The sequence below is a fragment of the Amphichorda felina genome, assembly GCF_050947745.1.
Source record: "Amphichorda felina strain 45539 chromosome Unknown scaffold_5, whole genome shotgun sequence".
Lineage (NCBI taxonomy): Eukaryota > Fungi > Ascomycota > Sordariomycetes > Hypocreales > Bionectriaceae > Amphichorda > Amphichorda felina.
Window position 1 is genome coordinate 2,381,263 of NW_028145045.1, and position 18,321 is coordinate 2,399,583.

The 18,321-nt window shown below is 51.8% G+C and overlaps 4 protein-coding genes and 1 non-coding gene across 5 annotated transcripts; 4 read left to right on the forward strand and 1 right to left on the reverse strand.

The window, feature by feature from the left end:
• Positions 1-281: 281 nt before the first annotated feature.
• On the forward strand, positions 282-986 carry ACO1O0_005582 (uncharacterized protein; the record flags this gene model as incomplete). Its single annotated transcript, XM_083194998.1, has 2 exons — positions 282-286; positions 344-986. The coding sequence occupies 2 exons, from the start codon at positions 282-284 to the stop codon at positions 984-986; spliced, it is 648 nt and encodes a 215-aa protein (XP_083049911.1).
• A 1,990-nt stretch (positions 987-2,976) lies between these two features.
• Positions 2,977-10,448, forward strand: ACO1O0_005583 (uncharacterized protein; the record flags this gene model as incomplete). The annotated part of the gene is given in 8 exon segments (XM_083194999.1): positions 2,977-3,147; positions 3,167-3,259; positions 3,314-3,401; positions 3,451-3,516; positions 3,574-3,776; positions 3,829-4,069; positions 4,123-8,898; positions 8,953-10,448. The coding sequence occupies 8 exon segments, from the start codon at positions 2,977-2,979 to the stop codon at positions 10,446-10,448; spliced, it is 7,134 nt and encodes a 2,377-aa protein (XP_083049912.1).
• Positions 10,449-10,748: 300 nt separating this feature from the next.
• Positions 10,749-10,830, reverse strand: ACO1O0_005584. The gene has a single exon. It is a non-coding gene; the product is annotated as a tRNA-Gly (tRNA).
• A 3,742-nt stretch (positions 10,831-14,572) lies between these two features.
• ACO1O0_005585 (uncharacterized protein) lies at positions 14,573-15,382 on the forward strand (the record flags this gene model as incomplete). Its single annotated transcript, XM_083195000.1, has 3 exons — positions 14,573-14,577; positions 14,721-15,135; positions 15,203-15,382. 3 exons carry the CDS (start codon positions 14,573-14,575, stop codon positions 15,380-15,382), a joined length of 600 nt encoding a protein of 199 aa, XP_083049913.1.
• A 1,062-nt stretch (positions 15,383-16,444) lies between these two features.
• On the forward strand, positions 16,445-17,653 carry ACO1O0_005586 (zinc finger MYND domain-containing protein; the record flags this gene model as incomplete). Its single annotated transcript, XM_083195001.1, has 4 exons — positions 16,445-16,651; positions 16,912-17,211; positions 17,287-17,445; positions 17,528-17,653. 4 exons carry the CDS (start codon positions 16,445-16,447, stop codon positions 17,651-17,653), a joined length of 792 nt encoding a protein of 263 aa, XP_083049914.1.
• Positions 17,654-18,321: the final 668 nt, after the last annotated feature.

Sequence of the window (18,321 nt, forward strand, 5' to 3'; positions counted from 1 at the left end):
ATGCCGTTGGATGAGAATTGTGTCCATGGTGTAGATACCCTTTTATATTCCCACCCATGATGCATCCATCCCGTCTTTGGCAGTTATATCACCTCAAAGACGCATGAAATGAAGGAAAGCGAAGAAAGTCCCATAAGCTCCATCCCGTCAGCCACCCTGGATCAAAGGCTTATCTTAGTAATACGCGCCACTCAAGAAACATCTCCTTCTATCCGCACCCCCACTACTTTCTTCTCTTGGTCTCAAATTCAGGTTATCCACAAACGCGTCCATGGAGAATCATGCGGTTTGGATTTCTCAAAAAACGCCGCCCAAAGGAGCCAACCGAGCTGCCTAAATCCAGTGGCAACGAGTCCAATGAGTCCCGCCACTCTGGAGGCTCCTCGAGTGTCGGCCCCATCCCGGACGAGCTGCTCTTCCCCTCATGGCCTCCCCCAAACCCACGCGAGATGCTCGCGCGACGAGACTACTACAGAGAGCGCATGAGACACCGCAGGTACGCCGCGCCCGAGGGGGTGCTGGAGGACTCGCCCCTGTACGCCCTGTACCGCATCTACGAGTGGATAATGGTCGACGACGTCGTCAACATGCGCAACGAGCTCGAGTTCTTCTGGTGGAAGCCCTGGCCCGTCGCGGGCATCCCCGACCCGGGAGAGCATGGAGACCCGGAGCGCTACGCCGTGCTGGCCTGCATCCCCGCCCTCCTGGCCGAGAGCTTCAACGAGCGCATCGAGCAGGGCCTGCGCCGCGAGGAGCCCCATTCCATACTGTCCCTCGAGGAGCAGCTGGCGTGGGCGGCGACGCCGAAGAAGTGGGAGAGCGTGCCGCGGTGGACTGAGCAGGTTGCGCCCCTGAGCAGTGTGCTGCATATTCCGCATAGTCAGCCGTTCCGGGAACAGCTGATGTCACTTGAGGACCCCGAGGCATCGCCTGCGTTCAGGAAGAAGAATATACTGGCGATGAAGCCTCATATTCACTTCATGTGATCTCATATTCGTCCTATTAGGTATTGAATGAGGGTCCCAATCCCATTCAAGACGACTCCTCGGGGCAGGCTGCAAGTCGCCTTCCTCTCCGCTTTGCCCTTGCGCTCGGGACATGGCGCATTTAGAGGATCCGACTCTGGGCCGTCCCTGATGGTCATGGAGTCGGCTTAGACGGCCGGGCTGGCGAGCGAGACCCTACGCACATTGCGCTACCTGCAGTCCATTTAAACCCATTCATATGCAGGCGCTCAGAGTTGGACAGCGCAAGTACCGCAGGATGGCGCCCGCTTCCACACACACACACACACACATGGCTTGCGGGGTTGATGGAGTGTTTGGAAAGTTGACAACTGCGCTGAATGGCATTTCCTGGCCTTATGTGGCTTGGCTGTTGGTATAGTCGTAAGTCGTCTACAATCCTGCTAGGTTGCGGCCTGAGCCGCATTGGGGGCCAGATGCAGTTGGTCCTAGTCAAGTTGGCTGCAGGTTTGTAGTTGATCTGCGCAAACGCTCCACGCCTTTGCATGCATATTCACATCGCGATACCGTCTGCCGGCTGGGTCAGCACTAGTTCGTCACACCACGTGGTGGCAACGATGCCGAAGACATGGAAAAGACAGGGTCTGTCTTTTTCTGAGTGATTGGCACGGATGCTGCACCAGCATGGGTTGGTTTCCATGCTTGGGTGAAATGGTTGCATCGACACGGAACCACGGATGCGTTGGCGGTGCGTGCGTCGGAACTGCTTGATCACGAACAGTGATACTATTACCTACATAGTTGTAGTAGGTGGCGAAACGGAAGCGATGCGCCTTTACAAGGCAACCTCTGGAAAAGAAAGACACTAGAGCGTAAGTAAGTAGGCGATATTACCTGCTGATTGCTCCTGGCCAGCTGGCAGACCTCAAGAGCATGTTAAGGTGTGGGTGGGTAGAAGAAAGACGGACTGAGTGCGGATCGAAACGAGGAAGGCACTTGGCGGATCATGTGATCATGGCTACCTAACTCCTAGTCAGCCAGGCGGTGTTATGACTCCTCACTCCAAACGGATAGTGAGCAGGCCTCGATCCTTCTATTCTGATTGCGACAACCATGTCCCCACATCTGTTTGCGTCTAGTAGGCTGCGTGATGCGAGCCGTGCAGCCGAATGCTACCGTTTACTTGGCATTTCCAATCCGTGGCTGACATTTCTTCATGCAGGAGCCGCCACTGCCCGCCGCCCGTCAACTGTTTCTTGTCACTTGTCAGCACTAATGAGCTCTCGAGCACTAGCGTGTCAGAATATCTTCACTTACGAAGCAGGGGTGCCGGGTAAAGAACATTGGGATCTGGATGAATGGAGCGAGCGCTCGTTACCTCGATCCGTGGGCTCTTGCCAGGCGTCTGGGGTAATATGCAGTGGACAATATGCGTGAGCGTCTGTGGACCAGCCCGGCCGGAGCCACTACTCCATGGTAGTGCAAACATTGTTCCTACCCTCCTTTGTTTCTTTTGGTTATACCATGCAGCCCGTAGACCTGCAAGTGAGACGCATGGGGTAGTAGATACTTGGCATCTTTCTACGAGTAACTTGATCTAGGTAGTCCCTTTAGTAGGGCACCCGTCGTACGCACAAGCCCAATTCCCTTCCTCATGATACTTTAATGATACCGTACCCGCTTACTGACATCCTTCTCATTGTATTCTCAGAATACTCCGCGTTGATCAGGTCCTGAGCAGCATCTGTGCTTTAACTTATGACTGCCACTAGCCACGTCCCCGGCACTGCCTCCACTGGTCAGTGATTCACTGACGGAGCTGGTCCACCCACGGCTTACTTCTTGTTGACCTCTGGAGTTTCTGTTTCTTCTTCCATACCACCTCTCCCTTTCAGGCACAGTCGTGCCTAGCTGTCTTTTGTTTTCACACTAGCGTCCATCTGTTTGCTTCGTCATTGCGTCCCGAAGTTTCCATCGTGTGGGTGCACACGTGGACTGGAAATCCAGAACCATGGACGACATAGCTGTCGTCGGCGTCGGCCTGCGTTTTCCGGGCGATGCTGCCTCACCCGAGGAGCTATGGAGTGTTCTCGAAAGGGGGGAATCGCAATGGTCAGAGTTCCCAAAGGATCGCCTCAACATCGATGGCTACTATCACCCCGGCGGTGATCGTCAGGGGAGTGTAAGCCCACCCTCTCAAGCCCCACGCCGACAACAGAGCTAAACAATCGCGGAAGATATCATTCAAAGGGGGGCATTTCCTGAGAGGAGACGTTGCAGCTTTCGACGCACCGGTGAGTCGTGTTCAGCACCCGGCTTCATCCAGTACCCCTGACGCTCTCCTCTAGTTCTTCTCTGTGGCAGCAGACGACGCCAAAGCAATCGATCCGCAGCAAAGATTTCTTCTAGAAGTGTCATATGAAGCACTAGAAAATGGTACGTTGATTCGCTACAGAGTCAAGCGGAGCTAACAGGGACCTTGTAGCTGGCATTCGCAAAGAGGATATAGACGGCAGTGATACCGCCGTGTACGTTGGCTCGTTTGTGAAAGGTCTGTGCCATCAACCCTGGGGATAGTATTATGGTTGCAAAGATTAACAATAGGCAGACTACGAGCAGATCTGCCTCCGAGATCCTGACTGGCAACCCCAATATGCCGCGACTGGCAACGGGATTGCCATCATGGCAAACCGAATATCCTACGCCTTCAACCTCCATGGCCCCAGCGTCACAGTCGACACTGGCTGCAGTGGGAGCCTTGTCTCGGTTCATTTGGCGGCGCAGAGTCTGCGTAGCGGGGAGTCTTCTCTGGTAATTCAATCCTGGCTACACATTTCCTACCGATTTGCTAACGCGCAGGAAGGCTATCGCCGCAGGGGCGGGTATGATACTGACTCCCAACACTATTATGCCCATGACGGCCCTCAACTTTTTGAGCCCCGACGGAAAGTGCTTCACTTTTGATTCGCGCGCCAATGGCTACGGCCGGGGAGAGGGCATCGGCGTGGTTGTTCTCAAGCGCCTTTCGGATGCAGTCCGTGACAACGACACAATCAGAGCCGTCATCCGTGGCAGCAGAGTGAACCAGGATGGACGAACTACCGGTAAGTTCTCAGGACCCTGTTCGAAGTGGAGATAATGGACCTAACAGCAACAGGAATCACTCTACCGAGCAAAGAAGCCCAGGTTGCCAACATCCGAGCTTTGTATGAATCCTCAGGCCTTAGCTTCGACCAGACGGCGTACGTGGAATGCCACGGCACCGGCACACAAGCGGGCGATTGGAGAGAGCTAAAGGCCGTTTCGGAGACGCTTGGATCGATTCGCCACGTTGACAACCCCATCGTCGTGGGGTCTCTCAAGACAAATATCGGCCATCTCGAGGGAGCCGCCGGTGTGGCAGGTCTGATCAAGGGTGTCCTGATGCTGGAGCGCGGCAAAATCCCACCAAACATCAACTTTCAGACCCCAAACCCGGATATCGACTTTGCCGATTGGAAGGTCAAGGTTCCCAGAGGGCTCATGGAATGGCCACTTTCGGGGCTCCGTCGCGTCAGTGTCAACTGCTTTGGTTTTGGCGGGACAAATGCCCATGTTATCATGGATGATGCGGCGACGCATCTGAAATCCCGTGCCTTGAAAGGAAACCACATGTCGGTCAATGGGAAAAACCTAACGAATGGCACCTTGCGGTCGACTCTTGAAAGAGACCCAATGCCGCAGCTGTTCTGCTTCTCCGCGAACGAGAAGGCTGGCGTACAGCGCGTTCTAGACTCACAAATACCATACATTGAATCAGCAGAGAAGGACGCGAAACCCGACTTCCTCGCCAACTATGCATACACTCTCGGTTGCCGACGTTCATTGCTGGAATGGAAGGGTGCCATCGTCGCGAGTTCGGCTGAGGATCTGGTGGCTAGGATGAGATCCATTGACGCGGATAGCTTGATGCGATCATCTGGCGAGAAGCAGCCTCGCATTTGCTTCGTGTTCTGCGGTCAAGGATCTCAGTGGGCTCAAATGGGGCAAGACTTGCTGCCCTTCACGGCTTTCCGAGAGAGCCTCGAGGCGGCATCTCGCCACCTGACGACGCTACAGAGTTCATTCATTCTCATGGACGAGATCTTCAAGCCTGAGGGGAAGTCTCGCATCTCTCACCCGGAGATCTCCCAGCCTGCCACGACAGCCCTTCAGGTCGCTTTGGTGGAGCTACTGGCATCCATGTCTGTCCGTCCTACACACGTCGTCGGGCATTCTTCTGGAGAGATTGCTGCTGCGTTTGCGTCTGGGGCCATCTCTCGAGAGACTGCCTGGGAGATTGCTTACTATCGCGGGCTTTCCGCGGGCATGATTCCTCTCAAGGCACCGAAGCTGGAAGGAGGCATGATTGCGGTTGGCATGTCTGAGCAGGAGTGCCGAGAGTATCTGATCTCGGTTGATCAGCCCGCCCAAGTCGCCTGTATCAACAGCCCCCGTTCCGTCACCGTATCTGGTCAAGCCGACGCCATCAACTTCATCGCTCAAGACTTGAAAGAAAAGAACATCTTCCATCGAGTTCTCCCGGTCAAGACGGCCTATCATTCAGAGCACATGACGCTTGTCGCTGACGATTACGAAAGAGCGCTCGGGGACATCAAGGCTCAGTCGACTGGTGCAATCACCATGTTCTCATCCTTGACGGGGCGGGCTATCGAAGGAACCAACCTCAATGGCTCATACTGGGTGCAGAACATGGTCTCACCAGTGCAGTATCTTGCTGCTGTCCGTCAAATGATGGGTCTTTCCCCAGCAGAGCGTCCTAGCATTCTCGTCGAACTGAGCCCTCGCGCTACCTTGAGATCTCCGACCATGGACATCCTGGCCGGCATGGACATCAAAGCTACCCCGGGATATCGATCGACGCTGGATGGCAAGACCTGTGGCATGAAGACTCTGCTTCAGCTTATCGGTGACTTGTGGACCAGAGGCCTCCAGATTGACATAAAGAGTGTCATTAATCGAGCAACACAGGCGCCAAAGCTCAAATGCCTTGTTGATATCCCCCCGTACCCATGGAATCACAGCAAGTCGTACTGGCACGAGTCGCACTTGGGCCGAGCCAATCGCTTCCGCGAGTACCCTCGACAGGATCTCATAGGAGCACCAACCGCTGATTCGATCCCCTTTGAGCCGCGGTGGCGTGGATTCCTTCGCATTTCGGAGAACCCGTGGATCCAGGATCACCAGGTGCAAAAGACCATCATCTATCCTGCCTCGGGTATGGTATCCATGGTACTAGAGGGCGCAAAGCAAATGGCACAGGACCAGAATGACATCGTTGGCTACGAAATAGCCAATATGCGGTTGGAGAAGGCTATGCTTATTCCCTCGACTGCACACGGCTTGGAGATGGCACTCAACATCAAGCGGGACATGGACCATACGGAGGATGTTAGACTGACTGGTTCGCACGAATTTTCTATCTACACCAAGAATCTTGACGGTCCTTGGGAAAAGAACGCCACGGGTCTCTTGCGGTTCCAGTACAGAGATGTCGACCATGACGCAAGCATCCAGTACCTTTCCGACAGGCGCACTCAGCTTGCTCAGTCTTGTACCGAATCGGTGACACCTCGTCAGCTCTATGAGCTTCTAGACACGGTTGGCATGAACTACGGACCGCTGTTCCAGAACATCGTAAAGCTCCACAAAGGAGACGGCTCTTGTGTCGCAGATGTCCGAATCCCCGACACCAAGTCCAAGATGCCGGCCAAGTTCGAGTATCCCCATCTGATTCACCCGGCAACGCTGGACTCAATGTTCCAAACGTTATTCGCCATCGAGCCCGTCCCCATGGTACCGACCTTTATCGAGAGCCTATTTGTATCCAGCGACTTGGATCAAGGTGGATCCGGCCTCTTCAGTGGCTATTCTACCGCCCAGCGGACGGGGTTGGGCGGCGCCAAGGCAAACATTACCATGCAACGCGCTGGCACAGATTCTCATGTGATCATCAACGGTCTTCATCTTTCCAGCATCGCGGGACCTTCCCCTGAAAAGGGTGGGTTTCTCCCCAATCACCGAAATCTCTGTACCGAGATTGTGTGGAAGGAAGAACACACACTTGCGTACCCCAAGACGCTTGTTGAGCACCTGGACCTCCTATCCCACAAATTCCCTGATCTCTCTATTCTCCAAGTCGGTGGCGGCTGGGATGTCTCTAGCAACGTGCTCGAACAACTATTTTCCGATGCTGCTGGGACTCCTAGACTGGCAAGATACACCATTGCTGACACAGGGGATGACAGTGGAAGAGAGGCCATGCGTCGCCTCGAAAACTCCAACATGCTTCCCTACGTACAGTTGGCCAAGATAGATGGGTCGGAGCCACTGGCCGAATACCACTGCATCTTGGTTTTAACCCTGGACGGCGTGAAGGTCGACATCCTCCACAACCATCTTAAACCTGGTGGGTGGATGGTCCAAAACAATGCGGTGATTTCAAATGGGTCGTTGAACGGCATCGACTCGTTGGAGAAAACAGTTGCGAGCGATTTCGGGACCATGACAGCCCGTCGGAAGGCTGGATCGCTGTCATCCGAGCGATCTCTGAGTCTAGTCTTGCTTTGCACAGAGGAGTGTAGAGCCGATGCCGACGATTTCAAGGAAGCGCTAGTGTCTACTTCCTCACTCGTGTCCGGTTTGCTCGAGGTCGATCTCCAAAGTAACATTGATGTCATGTCGCTCGACGAGATGGCGCAAGATACCTCGAGAGTTTCTGGGAAGATTGTTGTATCCATGCTTGATTTTGCAGGCCCATTGGGCAGTGGCGGTTTTGTCCATGACTGGACAGCCGCCGATTTTGATGCTTTCCATGCGATTCAAAAGGCGGCCGAGAGTATCGTCTGGATCACTCGGGGGGCTCACATGGAGCCTTCGAACCCCAAAACATCGCCAATTATTGCTTTGGCGAGGACCTTGATGTCTGAGGACCCGCAGAAGGTCTTTGTGACATTGGATCTCGGGGCCGATTCGCCCGGTTTGGACTCGGACGATTCACTAACGGTGTGGTCCGTCCTGGTGCTAACTTTCCTCCAAGATTCTGTCTCAGGACCCAGGGACATGGAGTTTGCAGTGAAAGATGGAAAGCTATACATCCCCAGGCTGGTTACGGTGACTGGCCTAAACAAACTGATCGAGAGCAATGGGTCTCTCAGTGGCACGACTGAGGTGCCATTCGCCAGTGACCCTTCAGACCAGTCCAGGCGAGGGCTGAAACTCGAGATCGCGGAACACGGCATTTCCAATGATAGCTTTCATTTCGTTGAATTCGAACACCCGCAGCTCCAACCCAACCAGGTCGAGGTTGAGTTCAGGCGAGCTATTTTGACATTCAGAGACCTCGAGGTTGTTCTGGGACACACGAGCGACCTGGCAATTGGGTTGGATTTTGTTGGACGAGTGACGCGCCTTGGCGAAAATGTGTCGGAAGACAAATTTCAAATCGGAGATCCTGTTGCTGCTCTTGTCCCGGACGGCAGTCTCCAGAATATGGTCAATGTCGATGCGAGATTCCTGACGCCGGCTCGCCGAGGCTTCATTCCGAGCGCTTTTGTCAGTGCTTACTACGCCCTTGTCCATGTGGGAAGGATCCGTGGTGGAAGAAAAGTCCTGATCCACGCAGGGGCGAGCTGCTTTGGCCGTGCTGCCATCGCGGTGTGCTCTGTTGCGGGAGCCGACTTTCTTGTCACCGTCTTGGAGGGTGACTCTCATGATTCCGACAAGCAAAGGGAGATACTCCAGGCTCAAGGGCTACGAGCTGAGCAGATAATCGACTCCAACTCCCCCAACTTTGCGGCGACTGTCAAGGAAGCGACGGGTGGAAAGGGTGTGGACGTGGTGTACAATCCAACCCAGGAGAATGTTGATGCCAGCGCGGAATGTATACGACCTGGTAAGTCCCCCCCCCCTCCCTTTTCAAAGTTGGAGATGATGTTAACGATGGTAGGCGGCATCATTGTGCAATTCCAGGATCGGTCGAGTATACCAAAGAATAGGAAACGCGCGCCAACAAGCGGTACTTACATCAATTTCGATCTTGGCCAGTTGATGAAAGACGATCCCGAGTTTGTCGCAAAAATGCTGCAGCGCACTGTCTTCTTCCTTGATCGGGCCGGAGTCGAATTTGGTGCAGATGCTAACACGGCCGAGGAACATGAGATTGGCAACCTGGTAACTGCCTTTGAGAACCTCGAGTTGTCTCCATACATTGGCTACACCTCTGTCGTTGCCAGGGCGGATGCAGCAGATACAGTTCCCGTCCTAGCTACAGACACGACCAAGCCGCTGCGCGAGGCAGTCGACCCCTCAGGGACATATGTCCTCGCGGGTGGCCTGGGAGGGCTGGGGCGGAGCATTTCCGAGCTGCTCATCAGCGCTGGAGCGCAGAACCTAGCCTTCCTCTCACGCAGTGGCGTCTCCTCGGAGCAAGCCAAGGAATTTTTCCGGAGCCTCGATGACCGCGGAATCAATGTGCGAGTGTACCGTGTTGATATCTGCGACGCTGAGGCTCTTGCGGACGTGGTCGGGAATACGATTTCGGCAGAGATGCCTCCCATTCGAGGCGTCTTTCAGTGCGCCGCTGTCATCAAAGACTCGGTTTTTGATAACATGAGTTATCAAGACTGGTGCACAGCCTTCCGGCCCAAGGCGATGGGCTCTTGGAATCTTGTCGAAGCCGCAGACCGCACCGGCAGTGACCCTTTCTTCATATTCCTAGCCAGCTCGGCGGGCGTCATTGGCAACCGCGGTCAGGCCAACTACGCGGCCGGAAACTTCTTCGAAGATGCTCTGGCTCGTAGCCTTCGGCTTAAGGGCAGGCACGCTGTCTCGATTGATCTGGGACCCATCCTTGGCGCCGGGATGCTTGCTGAGGACGAGGAGATTCTCGACATGTTGCGGGCGAGCGGGTTCTACGGCATCCGGCATGAGGACTTTTTGAAGATCGTCAAGCACGCCATAACCATGGAGACGCTCCCAGGTGTTCCCATGCCACCGCAGGTCACCCTCGGTGTAGGCACCGGCGGTCTGATCCTGCAAAATCAACCAGCCGACCCGTACTGGTCCCGCACGGCGCTATACAGCTACCTCAACCTGGTGGACATGCCGCCCCCAGACCTAACCAAGGACAGCAGCGCAGGTCCGGCCAGGGACGTGAAGGGAATGCTAGCATGCAGTCCCGATGCCGAGGCGGCAGCGGAGATTGTCTGCAATGGGCTCATGCACATGCTGGCAAAAGCCATGAACATGCTCTTCGAGGAGATGGATGCCGGCAAGCCGCCCAACGCCTACGGCGTGGACTCGCTCGTCGCGGTGGGCGTCCGGAACTGGGTGTTTAGCAACTGCAGCGTCCAGGTGTCGGTTTTTGAGGTCCTGAGCGACAAGACTGTGGGGGAGCTGGCGGCGGTGATTGTGGAACGGGGAGGGTTCGGGGCGAAGGAGTGATTCACAGCGATGCTGGACATGGGTAGACAGGACGGAGGGTGATGATGTTCAAAATTGTATGGTACGATATTATGACAAAGAGTGGATGAAAAGGAGGCCCCCTAAACCAGTGAAGGGGGTATACACAACTCGGGAACCCGAACAGACCATCCTTTCCACCACAACTTGACGTGACCTCGGGTCTGCAAACTTGGCTCCTCACATATTTCTTGATGAGAAGAAGAACGAGAAAAGGAACGAGAAACGACAAAAAGAGCGACAAACGACAAAAAGAACGACAAAAAGAACGACAAAAAAGAATGCGTAATCTGGGAATCGAACCCAGGGCTCCCCGACGCTGCTCGGATGGCAACGGAGAATTTTACCACTAAACCAATTACGCGGCTTGTGATGAAAGGAGGCATGCAATATAAGTATATATCTCTAACTAGCTGCTGAGTGACAGAAACCTGCTTGCACCTCCGTGAGGACCACTTTTTGCAACAACAAAGTTGAGATAGGTGGCTCCCTCGCCCCCTGAGCTTGACAAACGTAGGAGCAGTAGCTCACATTACCCCCCCCTTCCTCCCAACGCTTGACAAGCATGATAGTGCCGGGTTCCAGGCCTCCGTCGCTCCTAAATATGCAACTATATAAAGGCATTCTCTCACTAGCTAGAATACTTGCCAGCTCTTGAGCTATCATTGCAATTATCAACGCTTCGTTTGCAACCATTTACCAAACTCAGTACCAGAATGTGAAACCAATTGTCTAGTATTACTACGTACTCAACCCTCAATTATTTCTCAAGACCAGTCCTCATCTTCCGCATTAGCAGAACCAATGAATATTACAACCGAAATAGTAACATCAGGAATAAGCTCAAGCCCATCAAGGACAAAATTTCATACTATGAAGGGATGGCCGAGCATCATATTTTTGGACAGAACGCGAAGAATGAGCTGCAACTTTTGTACGATCAACAATTGTCGCTGAAGAGGCGTCAGAAGTGTTTGGAAAAGAATCGTGGGCTATGATCGTAACCAGCAGGCTAGATTAGCCCGAAGGTCATAGCTTACTAAATAATAAGATGATATATATGAAAAGGGAAATGATCGCATAAATTAATGATAACAAATGATTATGATAGTATTAATCATCTATATGATTAATGCCTATCTTATATATATAATTACAATAACCTCTAACCTCGTAGGGCTAATTTCCCCGAAGTAGTGGGTGGCTGTAGTCCCCTGACTGCAAAAGCAACGAACATGAAGCATCCAGAATAACTCAGCACCTCGCTATACTGTCCTTAAACAGCATCAATCTGCTCGCATCTGCAGCCTGCCTAGGGTGGTAGGGAAGAAGACGTGTACAGGGACAGCAGAAACTGCATTTTAGCTCCATACCGAATATGCCGCAACGATATATTAGTATTTAATCAGATGGTGCTATTATCTATATAAAATTAAGATTTTATAGGCCTCTAAGGTTACCTACGATCGCTACTTTTAATTAAGAGGGTACTTATTACTACTATTATTTAAAAAGTTAGGTATAGGTTTCGTAATTAAAGCTAGCCCTTATAATCAGGGATAATTAGAGGTAGCCTAGGGGCTTATACTTATAGCTTACTAAATGATTTAGTAGTAATCTTAATCGTTTATTATATATATATAACTTAATATATATGGTTTTACGTTAAGAGTAAAATAGAGTTTACCGTTCTAGTTATACCTTCTTTTATTAAGATAGAGCCTTAAATGGAAACGAGTCTTAGACTATATACACGTATAAATACACACAGAGAACACACAAGGAACCCATAACAACAAAGGCCGTTGTTGTGATGTCTCATGAGTGGGGTCGGGATATTCTGTCCGAAGGCCGGACGCACGGTTCCATCAACACCACAACTCTAACATCACTAGAAGGTCTTCGTAATTTTTGTCAGCTAGCTGAGATGTAAAACCTCTTCATAGGATTAAACTCCTTTTATATATAGGACATAAAGGGGTAGCAAACCTGATTAGTGTCTCCTAACTCCTTCTCCGCGATGGTTGGTCGTGGCCCCTGGACCCGGGCACCTGCCACTCAACGCAATGTAGGTACTTGGTACCACTCTATGTGCCCTTTGCCTCATTCAATCTCACCGCTTATTAATCTCACATCGCCCACTCCCCAGAACCAAGCACGCTCTGTGACATGCCTGTTCTGTCATGCTATTACGAGCCTTCTTCTCAACGACCTGTCCCGTCTCGAATTTTGTGTGAGTCATGTTCTTCAATCAGGCTGATATCTTCCGCCCTTTTTGGGCAAACTCTGTACCTGCTTGCTTGGTTGTTTGTCACTTAGGAATACCTACGTATTTGATTGTTTGATAGGTACTACGAAGTAGTACTTAGGCATCATGCTCTCTGCACGTGTAAGGGTGACACTGAAGATGACCGCATCTCATTGGGCTACCGGCTGACAAATAATGCGATTAGCCCCACAGATTGGCAGACAAAAAGGCTGGTGAACCCCCCCATGTCTACGGATACCATGTACGAGCTTCGTCCTTTTTCCCCCACACCGCTCCACAGCCTTTCGAACTTCAGTCAGGATTTCTCGCCACACTCACCGTCGATCTGCCACCATGCCTAGCGTAGCAGAGTACCAGAAAAGATATGATGAGATCTCAGCGATCCGTCAGGCTGCGAAGAGCAATTACACTATATCGAATGCTGAGAAGCGGAAGATAGCCCACGAGTACACAGCTGCGCGTAATGAACTCCGAGCTGCTTCCAAGGCGGCAATGGCCGCTGCAGCGCAGGCACCCACCACTACCGACAAAACTCCCTAACTATAGCAGCTAATAATGGAATAAGTCATTGAATGTCAGTCAGTTGTCCCAATCTCCTCCTGTCGATGAAAGCCTAACATAGACAATATAGGATTTTGGACAGCTGGCCCACGGGGTATGATCAATAGGACCAATCTCCGCTAGATGCAAGGCTAGAGGAGGATAATTTAGGCTCTTTGTTCAATGAGCTCTGTCCTTGAGCATGTCCTCGGGGCTTACAGAATATACGGGGTAAAGACACTCGCTGGGGGAAAGAATCGGGCACTAACCAAGCAAGTCCCGATAGCCTTGATCCTAATGAAGAAGAGGTAGCGACTGTTCAGGCAATCTACATTACTTCTAACGGCGGTGCTCTGGCGAGAACACGGCACTTGATGTGGACGGATGTTTCATCATGACGATATCTTCGTGGAGGCTCTCTAAGGCTCCGACGATCATTTCCTTTATACACTCAGCACCCAATCGTACAAGGTTATCATAGCCGCCAAGAAAGGTCTCGGAGGATGCTCACCTCATTATATGTTAATCTACGAATACTAAGGGAAAGCAAATTGATAGATTATGAAGTAGAGTACGTTGCAAACTGCATTAATTCGGTGACCATGATAAGCTTGTGGCGCTCCGCGATATAAGGAGAGCACAGTTGACCACGGGCGGGGTATGATGACGCTGGAGAATCAACTCGCAAGGCTGAGCAACTCACGAGCCACACATTGCCGCATCGTGATTAATCGACTTGGATTCCAGTGCTCGGAGAAGCGAAGATATCCAAGTGCGTGCCGCGGTGGGTATCCAGCGTCTCATCCCGTGGGTGATGCGGTGGTTGTTGTGACTTGTGAGCATCGCAGCAGCGTGCTTGATGGCCTACCCGACAGGGAAGCGTTACGGCGTGAAAGGCGGGCGCGCCCTTGCCCACTCATCAAGTTGGCTCCCCATCAATGTCACACCACCGCCAGGGGCGCCAGGCAGCAGCGCTGTATTACGCGACCTGGTCGCGACTCCTCAACCTGGCTCACGCTCCTTCCTAGACCGCGCACATACTTAGGTATTATCAGTACCTTAGTTACTTACTTACCTATCCCAACCATCCTGATTCGATTGCTCCTTTCAATACATGTTGGTCCAACAGAGATGTCATCTCCTACCAGTGCCGGAGTCCTCCAGACACACTTACTCATCGAGAATCATACCATCTTGATCCGAGATGAAATATACGGAGAGGAACTGGTCCATGAGCCAGTTCTAGTAGAGCTTCTTCAAAGCCCCGAGGTGCAGCGACTGCAAGGCGTCTGCCAGCATGGAGTCACTGGATTCTTGGGCCTGACACCGCGAGTCACACGGCTCGAGCATTCGGTCGGTGCATTTATACTCGTGCGAAGAGTTGGTGCCACCATCGAAGAACAAGTCGCTGCCCTTCTCCATGATATCTCCCATACCACCCTCAGTCACGTCATCGACCATGCCCTCTCCAAGCCTGGGGAAGAAAGCTATCACGAGGTACACAAGACACGTTATCTTGAGACGACACGGCTGCCGACCATGCTCGCCAGACATGGGATCAACCAAAAGGTTTTCGAAGAAGAACTGTTCCCTTTGGTGGAGATGCCATCGCCTCAGCTGTGTGCCGACCGCCTAGACTATGCTTTGCGCGACGCCGTCGGCTTCGGCAAGCTTACCATGGAAGTCGCCAGAAGGGTTGTCGGCTCACTGAAGGCGTTTCCCAGCTCTACAGCGGCCCACCGTCTGCTGGTGCTGGACGATCCCCACGTAGCACTGATACTTTCTCGCGCATACATCGCTATCGACAACGATGTCTGGTCAAATCCGGCCCACATCGACATGTATCAGCGGACGGGCCAGGTAATACGCCAACTGGTGGAGGCAGGATCCGTGGATGATGGGATATTGTGGCAAGTATCCGACGCAGAATTTTGGGATCTGCTTCGTCGAGCAGCGAATCCTGAGCAGCTTCGCGCTATGGAGAGACTGGAAGACGAAGGGATTCCAGAGGACAACGGACTCCGACTGCCACAAGGTGTTAAAATTCGCACTCTCGATCCAGATGTTTGGCAAGAAGGAGAAGAGCAACCGGCACCATTATCGATAGTGTTGCCAGTGTGGGGATCAGAGCGACAGCAGTACATTCTTAGTCGTAGTCAGAATCGATGATGACTATTACATCGTAGATAGCTATGGTCGTCTACAGGCGCTGATATAGAATCTACAACTTGGACTTATGAAAGCACGGCGTAAGCCGTAAAGTCTATGAATATGAGCTTCTTCGTTACTACGAGTCATGGGTCTCTGATTTTGAGCCATGTTCGCTGGAGATACTACGCATTGAAGACGGCACCATAGAGGTAAAGTCTAGTACAATTAGATTTTAACCCTGCATGACATTTGGCCACTGAGGTCTCCCCGAAAAGCTCCTTTGACCACCAAAAACTGAGTACAAATACTAAGCTGCTTCGACCATTTTCGAGGTGGCATTGACTTGGTTGGGCAGAGATTCAATCAAGTTGGGTATCACGGAATCCATCGTATTACCACGGGATCACACCTTCTAACACTTTGAGCCAATAAAGAACAATCCAAGACAAATTGCAGGTTAACTGCAGTCTGCAGACAAACAATAGACAGACTCGGTCAAGTGCAGACGGGACAGGACCAATCTCTCGTTTCCATTTAAGGCTCTATCTCAACAAAAGAAGGTATAATTAGAACGGCAAACTCTATTTTACTCCTAACATAAAACCACGTATATTAGGTTATATATATATAATAAACGATTAAGATTACTACTAAATCATTTAGTAAGCTATAAGTATAAGCCCCTAGGCTACCTCTGATTATCCCTGATTATAAGGGCTAGCTTTAATTACGAAACCTATATCTAACTTTTTAAATGATAGTAGTGATAAGTACCCTCTTAATTAAAAGTAACGATTATAGGTAACCTTAGAGGCCTATAAAATCTTAATTTTATATAGATAATAGCACCGTCTGATTGAATACTAATATATCGTTGCGGCATATTCTCCAGCGAGATTTCGTCTTCACCTGCTCCTGTGCCCTCTGTTCTCTCCCTCCCTCGCTATCACGTCTCAGCGATGCCAGACGGGGCGAAATACAACAGCTGGACGAGGCCATCGGCGACGGGAGTCAAATCATGTCCTCTCCCCTCCAGGCTCTGCACAATGTGCGCAAGCTGCTGAGGCTGTACCGGGAGGAGAGTGTCGAGGATGCGAGCGTGCCCTGTGCTTACTACGACGCCTTCCAAATTGCCAAATTTAACGGCGACATGGCCCGAGCCAAGGTCTTTGCCGAGCGGGCTGCTGCAACACGACTGATACTAGAAGGCGACGATAGCCCCATGGTGCGTCGGATGAGGCACCTAGCCAGGGACCCGACGCAACACTCATCCTTTGGCGAGTCTATGCTTACTCGGCAGTGGCCAACCTCAATCAACGACATTCCATCGGGCCTCCAGGAAGAGGAATTGAAACCTGGCTCTGGAGGGAGTCGGAGAAGACGGGCAAACTTGGCCACCAGAGCGCCCGCTGCCAGGAGCTGAGGCAGTATGCCAACCTCCGAGACGACACCACGTTCCCCCCTTTCTGTGAGCTGCCGGACTAGAACGACATTGACCTCGAATACTTCGAATCGGCCGACGGGTTCACATACGCCCCCCGCAAGCACTGGTGCTTTCTCACCGAGGTTCTCAATGTGGAATACCTTATGCGCCTGAGGCTCAATGTCAAGGGCCGGGACGGACGTGAAACGCCCGTCTTTTTCTATACCGAGGACCGCGGACGCTCGCTTCTAGACTCTTTGCATGTGCAGGAGGGCTTCACCGTCGCTATTCTTTACGCAGAGAAACATGGATTTCTCGATATGACAGCGGGAATCAGACAGGAAGACTCCAAGTCGATCAAGGTTAGCAACAAGAACAGAGTGCTTTTATTCTATGGCGGGCAAAAAGTTCTTTCCGCTGACAACTAGTTCTGACAGATCTTTCCCGTTCCACTCGATCGATTGCTCGCCCTCAGCGACAGAGTGCAGCAATACGCCACCGAGGCGAATGGCGAGAGGACCTGCCAGGGCTGCAACCGGAAGGCATCGACACTGAAGAAGTGTTCCAGGTGCGGCCTCGCATGGTACTGCGACAAGGTATGTGGATCCCCTCGATGGCTCGCCGCAGTCCTTAACAACCACGGTATTCTGACTCGGGGATTTAAACCAGGCATGCCAGGCTGTTTCTTGGAATGACAAGGGCCATAAAGCGGATTGCAAGCTGCTGAAGGACTTAGATGTGCAATTGCTGTTTAAATTGCAAGCTCAAGGCTTCACAGAGCCGTATCAGTTTTCCGCGAGATGAGCACACTATTGGACTGGCGAAATTCAAGGTGCTGGTGGCGGTACCAGGAGGGAGTACGTACCTGGTCAGGTATAATTCAGATAAATGATATGGTCCATGGCTTATATCACATCATGAAGTGACACGAATTGAAGGTCTTCCAGGGCGGTCGTGGATGAGGTGTACTAGTAAAGTGTATGATGGCCGTTCTCTACGCCTCACCTGCTATATCACTGTTTTTTTCCCAACTGGGAGTATTTCCTATATTTGCTTTAATTTCTCTGCTGTTACTTTGTGCTATTCAGCCCGTGACCCTGGCCGTGAAGTCATTAGCAAGTGTAGAAGTTTATTGGTGTTAATTTGACGGTGCATCAGATCCTATTCGTTCGAGCAATTAAGTTTATCGGGTAACAGTAGGAAAATGAGGATTTAATTCTCATTGCAATTCGATTCCAAGATTTGTCCCCATATTTCAAGATGCCGGGAGTTTCCAAGGAGACCTGTCTTATGATGATTATGGTTTTATGACAAGCAGCCTGTGTCATGTCGTGGGTGAGGGGCTTCTGATGCGGTTCGAGGGCATCAAAGATGAGTTTGATGAGGAGCTGGGTGGACCGTGGCACCGGGCGCCGGAGTGTGGCTCTTTCAACGCGGCACTAGCCTGATACTCGTGTATACATGTATGTAAC